General features: G+C 26.2%; 2 protein-coding genes across 2 annotated transcripts in view; one reads left to right on the top strand and one right to left on the bottom strand.

Annotated features, from left to right (window-relative positions):
* The first annotated feature begins 2356 nt into the window (after positions 1–2356).
* Positions 2357–7843, top strand: LOC106790132. The gene is made up of 11 exons (XM_014754858.1): positions 2357–2444; positions 2628–2761; positions 3126–3376; positions 3457–3569; positions 3647–5324; positions 5397–5527; positions 5605–5694; positions 5802–5912; positions 6075–6169; positions 6307–6408; positions 7051–7843. The coding sequence occupies exons 2-11, from the start codon at positions 2708–2710 to the stop codon at positions 7273–7275; spliced, it is 2850 nt and encodes a 949-aa protein (XP_014610344.1). The 5' UTR covers positions 2357–2444; positions 2628–2707; the 3' UTR covers positions 7276–7843.
* Positions 7844–11750: 3907 nt separating this feature from the next.
* LOC106790134 (cationic amino acid transporter 3) overlaps positions 11751–16007 on the bottom strand; it is a 9326-nt gene continuing 5069 nt past the window's right edge. Inside the window, exons 6-11 of the mRNA XM_014754860.1 lie at positions 15618–15757; positions 15391–15493; positions 14923–15071; positions 14680–14846; positions 14486–14594; positions 11751–12464 (exon numbers count right to left, since the gene is read on the bottom strand). Coding sequence (XP_014610346.1) covers positions 12340–12464; positions 14486–14594; positions 14680–14846; positions 14923–15071; positions 15391–15493; positions 15618–15757 — 793 coding nt within the window. The 3' untranslated portion in view covers positions 11751–12339. The remainder of the gene's footprint in view (positions 12465–14485; positions 14595–14679; positions 14847–14922; positions 15072–15390; positions 15494–15617; positions 15758–16007) is intronic.

Raw genomic sequence — 16007 nt, 5'->3', positions numbered from 1 at the left:
ATCTTTCGGTAAATTATATAGAATTTACTACACATATTAGGAAATTGTATCACATATAAATGTATTTATATACTCATTTTGTTATAGGTCTTCGTGGCTCAGATGGTAGAGTGTTCATTCGGAAAGCGAAAGGATCCAGGTTCGAATCCTGGCAGCGGAATACATAGTCCAATATCTACTACAGATTTTTCTGTCTTGATAAACCTAAACTTTGAGCTGATTGTAATAGTTGTTTTTGATTCTCATTTAGTATAAAAAATCTTATAAATTATAATTTCTTTATGCACAAACAAAACAACTGTTTTTTCCTTCTTATGCTAGTACACTATCTTCTAACTTTCTCCAATGTCATTTTCATTCTTCCTTCTCTATACTAATGCAGTCTTCTTAACAATTTGAAGATTGCTTCCTAGTTATAAGTGTCTCTTCCCTCCTTTATTGTTAATTTTCTAGTCTTTCAAATAGCGATTTTTAATACTAGTTTTTTAAATTTCACGACAGCGAGAACTTAGTACTCTCATGCCATAAACCAGTCCTTGGAGTTGTGTGTTATTTACATAATTACATGGCATTGGTGTCAAGTATTTTACCGCTTGTAAGACATCTTTCTAAGTTGTCGTCGTTGATACATAATGTCAAAATATGATCAATAAAAAGTGTGTGGGTTCGTGATACATCGGCTGCCTTTGAAGAAAGGAAGAAGATCAATTCCTTTCATTCGTTTAGACAAGAAAAGAAACTTTGTAGTAAATGTTGGATTATGATTCCTCTGTAGCTCAAATGGAAAAGAGCGTTCGCCCGAAAAATATATAAGAACAAAAACGAAGACTTTTTTTTTAATAATTTCTATGATATTCCTTATGAACTATGTATATTTAACACGTTCAGTGCGTATACGACCCACGTTGAACTTTCCGTTTAAACCGGTTGGAATTCTCATTGAAAAACGAAGAATTTTTTTGTAATTTATTGTAGAGTCAAATATAAGCAAAAAGAATATAATTGTAAAAAACTAAAAATTGTTGTCGATTATAACGACAAAAAAAATCTTATGTAAGATGTTTTCGATCTAATGTCGTCGTACTGTACTCCTTTACGTAAAGCTTTATGTAAGATAAATTTTTTATTCCGACCAAAGTAATTGTTCACAAAATTTGAAACTCTATAAATTTTATTTTTATAATAGTAATAATCTCTCGGAATTTTAACAAATTTTTAGCTATTATAATTTTTGAGTTGAAGCTAGACGAACAAAAACTTTTTTTTTTCATTTGTTTTTGTAATATTGTTTTTAATTAATAATAAATAATTCTATATATTCTTTTTTACATTATAATTAAATCGCTAAAATGGAACATCTACAATTGAAAATAAATGCAATATATTGAAATAAAAATATATTATTTTATTTATTATACAGATTAATAATTAATTTTGCTTATAATTATCTGCCATCGTACATTTTCGAGCATCTGGAATATATTTTTTCAATTCTGATATTAGCTGAATGATAAATTGTTTTTGGTTTTAGTTTTTAGTCAATACATTAAATATATTAAATATGCAACGGAAATGTTTAGTGGACAGCCATGAAAGAATAGACGGGTCAAAATTACGTATGTGTATTACGCGCGTATAAAAAAAAAGAAAAAAATCTACGCTATCCAAAAAAAAATGTAAAAGCACGCTTAGTATTTGCAAAAAAAGAATTAGAATTGGACTATTATTGATCAATGGGATTACTTTTTACGTACTGTTCAAATATTTATGTTATATTGTTAAAATTTATGTTAAAAATTATTTATAATTATCGCTGAGAATTGTTGTATATTTCCATATTAAAATAAAAAAAAAAAAAAGAATATTATTAAAATTTTGAAATATATACATTAATTTCTTTCCAAAAATATGTAAAATGTGTTTAGTTTTCAACATTATATTGAATAAATTTGTCTAATTTTTCCGGAAAATTAATTCTTCTAAATTTTTAACAACATTTCTAACAATATAATGTAACAAATAAGTAAATCAATAATACCGGTATTTAAAAATTTACCGTCAGATGTCGCGGCGGTTGCTATCAAAACCGCATCTATGCTATAAAGGTTAGGTATCATTAGTGTGGATAACTATTGTATTTTTTTTTCTTAGTTAAATCAAATATATTAAAAATAGAAATTTCACGCAAACATTATATATTATAGTAATTAATTGAGAAATTATTTTATTTAAAGATGTGTTATTAAAATTACCGGGCATTTATTTTCCCTATATATAAACAGGTGCTTTTTTTTCTACAGATAAAGCGGGAAACTCATGTTTGTAAACAACAATATATATATATATATATATATATAGTTATTATATCGACTATCTAATGTTTTGGAAAACTTCAAATGATTTTAATGATAAAGACACGGATTTCGATTTAGCACGCAATCAAGGTATGTTTTAATTATTAACGAATTAATTATTGATATTTATTTATATCTATGTAATTTTTGTCTTATATATATTATTATTAAAATATGTTTATTTATATATATTTACTGAATTTTAATACATTTCTATATCTATATATATATATATATATATATGCATTAAGATATATGTTCTTCGCTGTGCAGGAGATGTTTAATTATTACTTTTAAAAAGACCAACGTGCTTGAAATTTGCTGCGTTTTTGATACATTATCAACAGAAGAGAATGGAAAAATTAATAAAAGATAACCAAATACCACAAGACCTAGATATACAAAACGTAAGTTGCAACGCTTTATCTGTAACTTCTTAGATAAAAAATAAAATTGTTGCTTTAAACATGTTAAACACTGTGCCAGTCCTAAAGGACTGATTTTAGGCTTACTATCTATGCTGTGTCAGTCATTAATGGCCAACATTCTTATATCTTTCTACATCTGGTAGATTATTGTAGTCTAAACAGAAAGTTCAACAAAAGATACTGGTGCTTAATGTGTAAACTAAAATTTGTGAAATATACTGACATTGAAATATTATAGACGAAGCAACAATTGCGATTGCAAATATTCAAAAATCTCCAGGAACAAAAGATTGCTTCGATTACCATAAATTTATAATTAACCCTTTTTTTGTTGTTATTTCAGTTAAATGAAATTAATTACTCTGTAGTGGACCAAGATTTGTCTTTAATACCAATGGAAGTTATTAGAAATGTCAATTTTGTTAAATTGCGAGGTAAAAATGTAAGAAATGAAAGCAACCATAAAAATATCTATAGTTGTAATCAAACGGAAATTATTAAAAGTTCTGAAGAAAGACGAATTGTACTTTTTTTTAATTGGAGAGTTATGTTAGATAAAAAGGATCACTTGATCATTGTCGGAACTTCAGATTGGTAAGTTGAAAAAATTAAATTACTTTAAAATAACTTATCATTTCTTTTTCATTTTTCTTTTTTATATTTATTTTACATAGCGGAAACTTTATATGTAGTCAGCCTATAAGTAAAAGATTGACTGCCACAAACGTGGAATCGATTTTTAAAAACACATATCATCTCAATGGAAATCTTGTAGATTATTGGGACGGTAAGATATGAACATTTTTTAGACATTTTTGGCTAAAATGATAATTTGATTTTAATAGATGCATTGTTTTTTTTTAGAATTACCGAATTATATTCGATTCAAATTCTTTAATGGTTTTCCCGAGGATTGGGAAAATGTAATAGATATTTGGAAATTATTTGTTACGCAAGGTTCCATCTCCAATTTTCATTGGCCTACATTTGAATATATGAAAAAAGGACAAACACATAATGCCTTTAAATTCAAAGTACATTCTTGTACTTTCTGTGGTCAAAAATGCAATGGGCAAATTCTAAAAGTTAAGAACGATAATACTATACATAATAAAACTTATCTGCCAAATTCGACAGATTTACCTTTTTCTAATATAGGACAAAATGTATATAATAATAATAATAGTTTAGATAAGGAAAATCTACAAAAATATAAAAATATAAATGATAATCAATCACCTCATCTTCCAAAAGAAAAGAAAGTGAACAATTTCAAAGAAAAACAGAATGCAGTTATTATTAATCTACTAAACAAAGATGTGCCTAAACAATACATTTCTAAAATAATAGAAATTTTCGATTTTGATAAAAATATTTTGTCGTCTAGACTAGAATGCAATGTTGCAAATAACACCGAAGTACAAAATAACGAAGTGATAAATAACTTTGAAAGAATTTACGATGTGCCGCCATTAACAGAATTAACTGATTCCACTAAAAACAATGTAGAAGAATCGCATAGAAATTCAAAGATAGCTGTAAGAGAAAAACGACATGTTAGCAGCGAGTCAGAGAAAACAAATGATATGATTTTACAACAATCAGATGAAGAAAATGCTGAAACATTAGAAAGTAATGCTTATGCGTGTAAACCTAGGATCATATCTGACAAGATATTGTCAGATAAGGAAGTATTATTAGAACGGTATAAACGTCGTTACAGAAGAAGAAAATCATTTTGTAATCCTACTACCCGAAATTCTAGAAAATTCCGAAAATCAATGAAAAACGACAGAGAAATACAGCATTTTGATTTGGGTTTTAATAATATTGAAAGTAATATAGAATGTCATGATTCCGTAGATCTCTCAGAATCTACAGATACAGACGAGAGAAATGGGAGTAATATGAAGTATTGTATTAAAGGATCCCATAAAAAAAAAAGTAATTGTTTTTCTAATAATTCTAATTCTATCACAGAGGAATCAAAACGGGAGAAACATTGGAATAAAACAGAGGTGATAAAACACGACGTAGAAATAACAGAAATAATAAAAAGATTTGTTGATACGAATCAGCCTGATACAATCAAAAAAGCTAGTAAGAATAATACTAATAGTAACGATAATCAAATAATGTCGTTGAAAAAAAAGCAGAACATTACATCAGACCATTTGGACATTGCAAAAAGTCCTATTTTGGAAAATTACTATGATACGAATGCAAATGAAAATACAACCAATGATAAACTAGAGTTTACACCTGTTTTATATGATACAAAAAATATTGAATATGAAAATGAGCATCAATCAATATCTGACGAAGAAGTTGGAAGTGATGATGAAATTTATGATAATGAATATAATACAAAGAAAAATTGTCAAACTCCAAGAGGTAATGATATTCAAACTGAATCCAATAAAGGTCTATCTTCATCGGAATTAACAAAACCTAAATTATTATCTGATTGGATACCACAAGTTATATTTGATTCTACTTTAACTAATGGGTTCAGCTTGGTTTTTGAAGGACAATTGCTTAAGTATGTAAGGATTTTGAGGCATTTCATCTTATTAATTGATACATGACTTATATGTTATTTTCATTTATATAGCGATGCTGGCCATGTAATTAATAGAAAGTTCATAACTAATCCTATTCATGAACGATTATCGGCAACTTTAATCAAAGATATAAATGGAGATATTTATCAACTTATTGGAAATTTGCATAATTCTAAACACGGTAATATTGAAGACATTTAAAGTTATGATTGTACTTATGCTTTTACATATAATGTTACAAATTTATATTATGTTTAGTTGTACCAACAAAATTAATGAAGTATTGTCTCCATGGATGTCCATTAAATATAAATAAGTTTTGCAAAATGTGGAAATCGTATGAAGAAGGTATTAAAATATTTTGTTACTAATAACATATAAATAAATGATTTTCTTTTTTCATTTTATGATTTATAATAAATAATCAGTTCATGATATATATAACTTTTTTTTAGGTGCTACAAATAAAATAGTAACAAGACAGCAAACTAAAATTACAAATAAATTTGATGTCGCTACAAGTTCAAGAGGACGCAAGATATTCCCACCATTAAATTATTGGACTGGTAAACAAGTATTTTATTATTATGCTATTTTAACACTTAGTACTCCAACGTGACTGGGCCATTTGACTGCTATTTTAATAATATATATTTTAATATATATTATAATATATATTTTAATAATATATATATTTAATAAATTCAATTATGTTGTAACATTAATAGGAGAACGTGTCGTTTCTAAAAATAAAGAAACAGTCTACACAGCAGGAAACATTTCAAAGCGTTTTAAAGATGTTAATACTACACCAGAAATGATGGTAAGATATTTTATAATTAAATTTATAAATATTTAAACACCACACATACATAACAGTTTATACTATGAAGTATTTCTACTGTCATTGGTTAAATCCTTTCTAACAGTTGCATACTTAATAATTTATATATTTTCAAGGAAAAAAAAGAAAAAATGTATGAATCACCTAACGATCTAGAATCTTCCAAAATCTCAAAAGAGAGAAAGGCAAGTGATGCATCTAAAGATGAAAATTTCGAGGTATTTAAATAATGTCTAAATAAAATTATACAAGATAGTAAAAAAAGGGTCAATTATGTTAAAGTCTTATAATACTCTTCAAAAAGAATAAAAAATGTTTAATTATAATGAGTTTTAAAATCAACCCTTCCGGTGCGAATAAAATTGTATTGTTTATATCGTAAGCAGGTCTCTTGACAATATATTGAATGTATACTTGGAATTTGCTTAGAAATATCTTAGTTATTTTGTAAATGCAAACATTGTACAAATCATTGATATTTGATACGCGTTCCTTCCATTTGTAATGCAATTTTAACATCTACAGATTATAAATTAACATATACTTTCAAATATTCCTTGAACTAGTGTATTTTTAAGCAAATTTCTCTGCGTAGACTCAATATATTATCAAGAGATTCCCTTATGGTTTAAAACGCTTATAAATAATAAAAGTTAATTTACAACAAAAGGGTTGATTTAAGGACCCATATTAATTAGTCATGTTTCATTCGTTTCGGTGAATACTACAAGCCCTTAAAATATTGGACTCTTTTTTACCATCTTGTATTTTTAACAAAAAATTTTTTTTCCATAATAAAATCTAAAATATTGTTTATGTTATTTTTTCTATTCTAAATGCGTGACATTATTTCCTTACAGTCATTACTAACGTTAAAAAGAGCTGAAATACGTTTATGTAAATGCGACTTACAGTTAAGTAATCAGTGTAAAGTGAACAAAAACAATAAGAAAGTATTGCAGTATGATAAACATAGTAACAATAGTAAACAACAATCATCTATTAAGAAAATAAACCTGAAGTACAGTTATCATAAAAATGTTCCTCGAAAAGATGATGTTTTGTCAGATGATCAAGAATTTTAGTTGTGGACATATTTTTCATATAAAACCACAAATGAATCATTTATTTGGTAAATCGATTAACACTATAAAACACAAAAAAGAACAAATTGATTAAGTTGCATACATTTTCATATCATTTATTGTATGACAATACGAAATTTTTTTGTTTAATAATATTGGATTCATTATTTAGGATAATAACTTTAAATATTAAAATTTAAGCATCGGGTAAATGCTTTGAGACTGGACTTTAAAACAATTCTATATGTGAAGTTAATTGCTTTAGTTTGCAAATTTTTTCTATATTTTGTATCAAATTAATTAGTCAACGCGAGTTCTTGTTTCCATTTTTATAACTTTTTGAAAACATTCATTGCAAGTTGTTTATAGATTATGGCATATTTCTTTTTTTTATACAGATATGTACACATTCTAATAATGTTTAAATTTACAAAAAATTTATAATAATTGGCAAACTGTCATTAGAATTACGTCTTTTTTTTTATTTTGTTCTTGTTTCATTTATATTTCATCTTGATCATAATTATTGATCGAATTTTTGTTTGTATTTCCCACTTTCCTGCAACATAATATATTATATTATAAAAAGAATAGATTGTTATTTTTATTACTTTTTTTTTTTTTTTAAGGATTTTACATTTGTTTGTAGTTATATGGTATGAAATGTTCTTTAACTATTATATATATATATATATATCTTTATTAGTACTATATGATTTGTTAATATTTTATTATTTTTTTTCCATTCTGGCTAAAAGTTTCGTGCCCATCTTAATTTATGGGATTTCATTATTCCTACAATGTTCTGTGCTTTATAAAGTTCCTCAATTTTTTGATTATGTAGTTTCTTGTACTCGTCAGTCTGCTTATCAATTTTGATTCTAAATTTTTTTCTAAGGACTTTGTTTATCAAAATCTTAAATCATCTTCATTAAATCCTTTTTTTTGTTATTTTCTTCATTTCTTGTTATGGCCCATGTTTCGCATCCATAAAATACTACCTGTATTATCATACAATACATTCTAATTTTAGTTTTATGCGATAAGTTTCTCAGATTTTAGCAGATTGTTTAACGAGTGAAAACATGTATTCCCGGAATATAGTCTTTTCTAATGTATTGCTTTGCGTCATTAGTATTGTTAATTGAATCAAGATACTTAAATTCTTCTACTTTCTCCTAAATGCTACGTTTATTACTATGATTAATTAATACTAAATCTACCACGCACATGGTTAAACGACTACATCCTACAATTTGTGAGAATGTGGTGATTTTTAAAAATCCTGTAATTTGCGACAAATGCGGTAAAAACGCACAAAATGTACATTATTCATTTCTAAGTAAAATAAAATATTTTTATATACTATATATATACATTTTATATATCAATATATACACCACACATATATCTCGTTTTTGTTTCCTACTTTTTTCGCTCTTTCCAGGTCAAATTTAAAAATATGAAAGCCCCAGGGCAAAGAAGAAGTAAAGGGCCCCTTCTAATTATTTGATATTATTTCAAATGGTGATCATTTTAGATTAATTATTATTTAAAAGTTAGAAAAAGCTTGATTTCGTTATTATCTAATTTAAAATTTTACGTTATTATTTTATTACAAAATTTTATATTTTTATAACGATTTGTAAAAAATAATGATTATAAAAAAAAGTCATCAGATTTGTAAACAATAGGTATATTTAAATATTGCGTTTATAAGAGAGATTGATCTTGAGGGGGCCAGTTAATTTTGGTTATTAGAAAAAAGGCCGTGGCTAACGCGTTAAACAGTGATCCCAAATCCCGAAAAGTTATTTTTTTTTAGATTTTTTCGAAAGTTTATTTTTTTCAAAATTTGTAGTTAATGGTTTAGGGATCGTTGATTATGAATTTATATTATTTTTTGAACATTATTTTATTGGAGTTTTTGAAAACTCTGATTACTAATCTGATATTATTTTTTGGAAAAACAAGATGGCGGACTGTTTCATTAAAAAGTAATAGAATCCTTTCTAAGATCAGTACTTAAAGATTTTTAGTGTCACTGATAAGAATCTGATATTATTTTTTTGAAAAATAAAATGACGGATATTTTAATTAAAAAATTGATTCAATATTTTTCAAATTAATATATGGAGGTTAATAAGGTCGCTGATTACGTGCATATAATATTCTTTTTTTTTTAAAGAGAATAGCAGATACAAGATCAAAGGTAATTTGGATATCATTATGTGACTAATATATTATTAATATATTAGTAATATTATATGTATATTAAAAGGTATTAAGATGGTTAAAACAAAAGTAAAATGTGTTTAGAAAAAAAATTGTTACTAAAAAAAAATTTTGATTGGTAAACATTTTAATGTTAAAAAATGTATTATTTTTATAGAATTATTTATTTATAACCTTATATATTATATTCATTTGTAATTATATAAAGTATTAGATAAAGAGTAAGGTCATTCCAAGTATGGTTGTGCATTAATGTACAAAATCGTGGATGAAATCTACGTAGATGTCTATATAGATACCTACCTTACTTTTAAAAATTTATTAGATAAAAGCTGAATAAACAATTTAAATTAATATAAATAATAATTATCGTTCAACTTATCTCATTATACACATTATCACATACACATACAAACGACGTCGAAAATCGTCGTGTTAATCGTTTTATCGATAAAAAATGAAATTAAAATACGACTAGGTATGTAGTTTCGCATTTATTTAAGGGTTTTCCGAGTAATATGCGAACCGCGCGGACTGCAAATTGAGTTATGGTTGTTTTATAGTTTCTGCACATTGTCCTATCTTTCATTTTAAACACTGGGATAATGATAGACTCTTTTCACTCGTCCAGTAAGTTTCTCAAAAGGTGCGGATCAATTCATATAGTCCAGGGGTGATCAACGTGTGGCGCATGTGCCAAAAGTAACGCATTGGATGATAACAAGTTACCTATTGCATCATTATTAAATCCATCTTAACATTTTCTGGCGTAAATGATCTATTTAATAATTGTGTAATTTAGTTTATTCGCGTTTTCCTTTACCCCATATTCTCTGTTTTCCAATTCCAACCATAAAATAGAAAAGGTACTTGAATTGTATGCCCGTATCTTAATTCGTATGTTGAAACAAATGAGGCATTGTATATCAAAAAATTAGCTTCGAAATTATAAGGTCCATTTAATTGCAGTTTGTTGATATCAAATTGTAACGATAAAGAAAACAATGAAGAATTTACTACCGATGAAATACAAACTTTTTACGTAAGACAAATTATTGTTGGCAATAAGTGGGATTAATAAAATAGTTTTTTCTAATTATATTTATTTTTTTTAACAATTGTACAAATTTAAAATAATAATTAGACATATATATATATACAGAATGATAAAAAAAAAGGTTCGATATTTGAAGTATTCACCGAAACGAGTAAAAAATGCTGATTCAATATTAGTCCTAAAATCACATTGGGTTGACTTTTTTTGTCACCCTATTTTTGATACGCTCGTATAATGGTATAGGAAGAACATGTTATCACTGTATTATCCGAAAAACATTCGAAAAGTGTTGCGTGCAGAAGGTTAGAAGTGACTTCAGTTTGTTAAAACTTATATTTAAAAAAAATATTTTTGTAACTGACTGTAGGTTACCTAGAGATTTGCTTACGATATAAATAACAAAAATTAATTTATTTTGAAAGAATTAATTTTAGGATTTATGTTAATTAGACATTTTTTATTCATGTTGATACGTATTATAAGCCCTTACAATATTGTACCCTTTCTTTTTATCATTCTGTATACATTCATCTATTAGATGTTTGCAAAAGTTCGTCGAATTAAATATGATTGCATTGATAATTTGTTTTTTTTTTTTTTTTTATTTTATCAAATTTTATAAAACTAATTGTAAGTAGGATATTACTCATGATTGAAAAATTTATCTGTGATATCTTAAGTACAAGATAATCTCATTTTTATCGAAATGGAACGTTGATAAAATGTATCCAGCTATGTAAGCCACTTTAATTTCTTTTCATTCTTTTTTCTAAAAAAAAAAAAGAAAGAAAAAAGGTGGTCGTTGAAACAATACGGATTATCTGTAAAATCTATAAAATAAATTGTATCCTTTAATGATTATCACATGTAATGGCTTAAAAGATTTAGAAATAACAAAATTGAGACAATGACAAACCGAATTCAAGGAAACTGAACAAATTCGAGAATAAGGAATTACAAAAAATTAATAATAAAATCTGTACAAAATATTGAAAGGGTTTGCAAATAAATTTTAAATTCAAAAAGTTGTTGACATAACCGTCATTTATATTTTAATTAAAAAGCAAACAATATGATAATTGTTTCGTATAAAACAAATAGATCTACTATTTTTTTGTAATTTATATATTATTAATATATATTATTATAAGTATATTATTTTTTTTTTATTTAATTTTTTGTACCAATGAAGGAAGATTAGAAAAAAAAAGAATGTGTTTTTGATAAATTTAGTAAAAGATGTGTACGTCAACGTGTTAATGCATAAACCGTTTCTTCATGGTTACAGTCAATCGGAAATATTTAAATAAAAACTAAATAAATTCCCCTCGTCAACTGATCAATGGGTATTTACAATAATTCTAGATTCCGTATTTTTGTTACGATTAGAAAAAAATATTATATAATTTGTTCACATTCAGCTGACTCAGCAGACATTATTGCATTAAATAATTCATTTATTTAAATCAATGCAACAATGTTTATATGATAGACGATTTATTAAATAACGAGAAAGTTAAAAAATCAGTCAACAATTTTGTTATTTCAAAAGATGTATTGTTTTTTAGTATTAGGATTAAAAAATTATCTGAAAATGATGGCAGTATGTTGTAGAAAGTGACGGCAGATATTTTTATGATAATAAATATGTCTATAATGTATTAACTGCTGTATATATAATTAAATAAATATATTCAAAAATGTGACGAATTTTTGCAAGCATCTCGTAATACAAAAAAAGTCGTCGAAAAGTATTATATTCACTAATAAAATCACGTAATTCGATTACAATTACTATTTTTTCGTTCTATTTCATTGATATTATTATTCTCTTGTTTAGATTTTCTATCTCTATTGCTACTGTTCCACATTCCGTACAAAAAGTATATTGCAAGACCTGTATAAAAAGATATTATATACACTACCAGTCCTAATTATTTAACCATCTTATAAAATGATAGAGGTTTAACTTAGTGCAGCATCTAATTTTAGTTAGTATTTATACGGAAAAAAAATTGTTCAATAAATTCATAATTACGTTCAATCTGATTGTTTCATTCATCATTTGTGCAAAATGTATTTTCAATATATCGAATTGAATATTTTTTTGATCGCGTTTATAATTCAGTTTATAAGTTAGAACAGTGTTTCTCAAACGTTTTTTATCTTCGGCGTTATTTGTTAAGTTCAAGTTTTCTCAAGACGCCTTGCGTTAAAATCTATAAAATTCATCTTGCAGAAAACTTAAAAGTTCTTTTTATTAAAGGATTGGCTAAAAATATATAAAACACGTTTTATTCGTTGAGATTTCATGAAACAAATATTAAGTTAGTTACTGGTTTGCACCAAATTCGCTTAATTTCGCATTTTATCAAATCGAATTGAAAAACGAGCGTCGCGGTGCATCCTTTGGGCGTTTCAGTGCAAACTTTGGGAACCACTGAATTAGGATATTGTCATTAAGTATGAAACGTCTCATTACTCCGCATACTTTTAGTTCGAAATCAGGCATTTCATGCTTAATGACCTAATATAATTCGTATTACTTAGGGTTCAAAGAATACGCAAGACAGTACTGAAAGCGAGAAATAGCTTTTTCAATGAAACTAGGATTAAAATATTTTATAAGCATTTTGTAAGTTTTATCCCTTTTTTTCATAAAATTTCGAGTGAAACCAATTTATTTTTCCAATATTATCATGAAGATATACGACTGGCAATTTATTAGGTCAATGAAACGTCCGATCACTCCGATTAATTTAGTTCGAAATCGGACATTTTATAACAAATGACCTAATATTTCATTCATTTATTCTGAAAGGTTTTGAATTATAGTGCGTGATACAATATTTTTCAAGAATCATGTCCTGCTAAATTTTGTTTTTAAACCACTTAAAAGTAGATTTAAAAGCAAGCATGTAACAGAATTCTCATTCTCCGAAATGCTTCGTTTAGAATGCATTAGTTGTCTTTCAATTATGGTCCAGAAAGAAATACTTAATACTGAAATCGCGTTGAGAAAAGATTCATTTGGACGAAAGAAAATTTGAGTCGTAATTTTTTCAAACAATGTTCTTTTTCAGGCATATTCTTTTATTAATCATTTCTGGTCTACCCACGTGAACAAATTCGTCCTGTGGATCAAAAGTTAAATCATTTTTTGAATGTGTCATACACGTTGATAGATAGCACATTCACAATCAGATTAAAAAATTAAATTTCTGTACCAGTGGTTCTCAAAGTATGTACCGTAGAGACTTCCTCACAGGTGTGTTGTGAAATATTACACTGTTTTTATAACTTTAATTCCATTTGTAATTTCTTATTTGTACAAAGCTGGCTTTTCAGCAGTTGCTATGATAAAATCTATGTATCGCGTGAAAAACAATGTGAAGAAGGAAATGAGAATGGCTGTGTTCAGTCCGATTATTTAAGAAAATGTGCGGCAACCAACAGGCTTATTCATCTAATTAATTATCATAATTAACTGAATTTGCATAATTACACTTTTAATGATATAAAATATGTATTATATATTTTTATCTAGCTCTTACAAAAAATAATTGACTATTTTGCAAAGTGCATTTGTTAGAATTTGACGTAGGACGCCTTTGGAAGATTTGCATTCAACCAGAAAACTGAAAATTGAAAAACTTTGGGACCCACTACCCTAACTAATAAACTAAGTTATTTAATTCAATATATTGGAAAAATACGTTTTGCACAAATGAAGTGTTTTTTTTTTACGAATAACAAATAAATATAATTATGTATTTTTTGAAAAAATTGCCTTCCAATAGAAATATTAACGAAGAAAAATTGAACGCCGCACTAATTTAAACGAATTAAACTGATCAAATAATTTCGATCGGTAAGTGTGTATATTTAGGTTTATAAATTAATGGTCATTATACTTACCAATAGTCATCCATATTAAAAATCGTACCCAAGTCATTATATCTAACATCATCATAAGATAAATATTAATAAGTATACTGATTGCTGGTAAAAAAGGGACAAGAGGTACCTAAAAATAAATAATAAAATATTGTTGAATTGTTTTTTAATAACAAAATTTAAAGACAAATGTTATATAAAAATGATTAACTTACCGAAAAGGCAAGTTTTTTGTCTGACGATGGTTGACGATAAATAAAGATTAGTGTTGATATTAACGCAACTATTAGTATGACTATTGGTACAACGTAAAGTGCTTTACCAGTGACAATTTCTTGGGAACATTTTGATATCATTGCCGTAATGCAAATGCAAAGTATAACTGTAATCAGAATCACATTGTTACACTATTATCATTTAAGAGAAATATACTCACATTGATGGGAATCAAGTATTACAGTAACAAAAAACGAGACAAGTGACTAGTTGTCCAGTTAATTTTGTAGAATGATCTAATCTATTTGCATTAATTAGCTGCTTAACGATAAACTTCACAGTCCTTGGATCACGATCACCTTTTTTCTCATACGCCTCACTTTCTTCGTATCTGAAAATATAAATGTATCTTTCAAATTTATAATATTACTTATTTTTAAAACATTTTATTATGTTTTCTACTTTGAAATTTATAACGTACATATATCAGTAATTATGAGAAATTATTAGAATGTGAATTATAACAAAACGAACAAATCTTCATTTTATGATTTATTTGATATTACAATTAATTGTATTATTTAATTTTTGTAATTTAAATTCAACTTTTTGCAAGGCAAGAGGATGAATTTAATTTAAGGGACAAAATTTTACGATATAAATTGTAAAATAAATTTTTAAATGGACAATATATATTTATATTATCTTACCGTAATATAAGAACACAAGCGGCAACTATTGAATAAGCAAGTAGTGTTCCTATACTCATCATATTTAACAATTGAGTAAGCTCAAATATTGCTGCTAAAACTCCTAAGACAGAATCATTTTTATATAGTTTACAAATAACGATAAAAAAAAATAGAATATATATATTTTTTAACTTATTTTTTTTAATTTAATATTTAAAAAAAAAAACAAAATATTATTTTCGTACCTGTAAGAATACCTGCTGAAAAAGTGCCCATAATTGGTGTATGAAATCTTGAACTTACTTTTCCCATCCATTTGAATATCAAACCGTCGGACGCCATTGCGTAAATTATTCTTGGCAATGGAAACATTGCCCCTAACAAACTGCAATTAAAAGATAGATTTGTATATACGTTTGTGTTAATGTGTGTGTGTGTGTGTGTCTAATATTAGGTTACCTAGAAAATTCATGCCAATTCGATTCATATTTTTAATGTACGAGGTGTCAAATGTATTTTTGCACAAACGTTGTAAGGATATACTACATATTTTAAAAATAAGAAAAATATGTTATATAAACATATGTCAAATTAAAGGCTTCGTTCAAAATAATATAAATTGTAAAATTTATATA

This window comes from Polistes canadensis, unplaced genomic scaffold (genome assembly GCF_001313835.1).
Source record: "Polistes canadensis isolate GaletaPanama2010 unplaced genomic scaffold, ASM131383v1 scaffold_216, whole genome shotgun sequence".
NCBI lineage: Eukaryota > Metazoa > Arthropoda > Insecta > Hymenoptera > Vespidae > Polistes > Polistes canadensis.
This window is presented reverse-complemented; position numbering and strand designations above follow the sequence as displayed.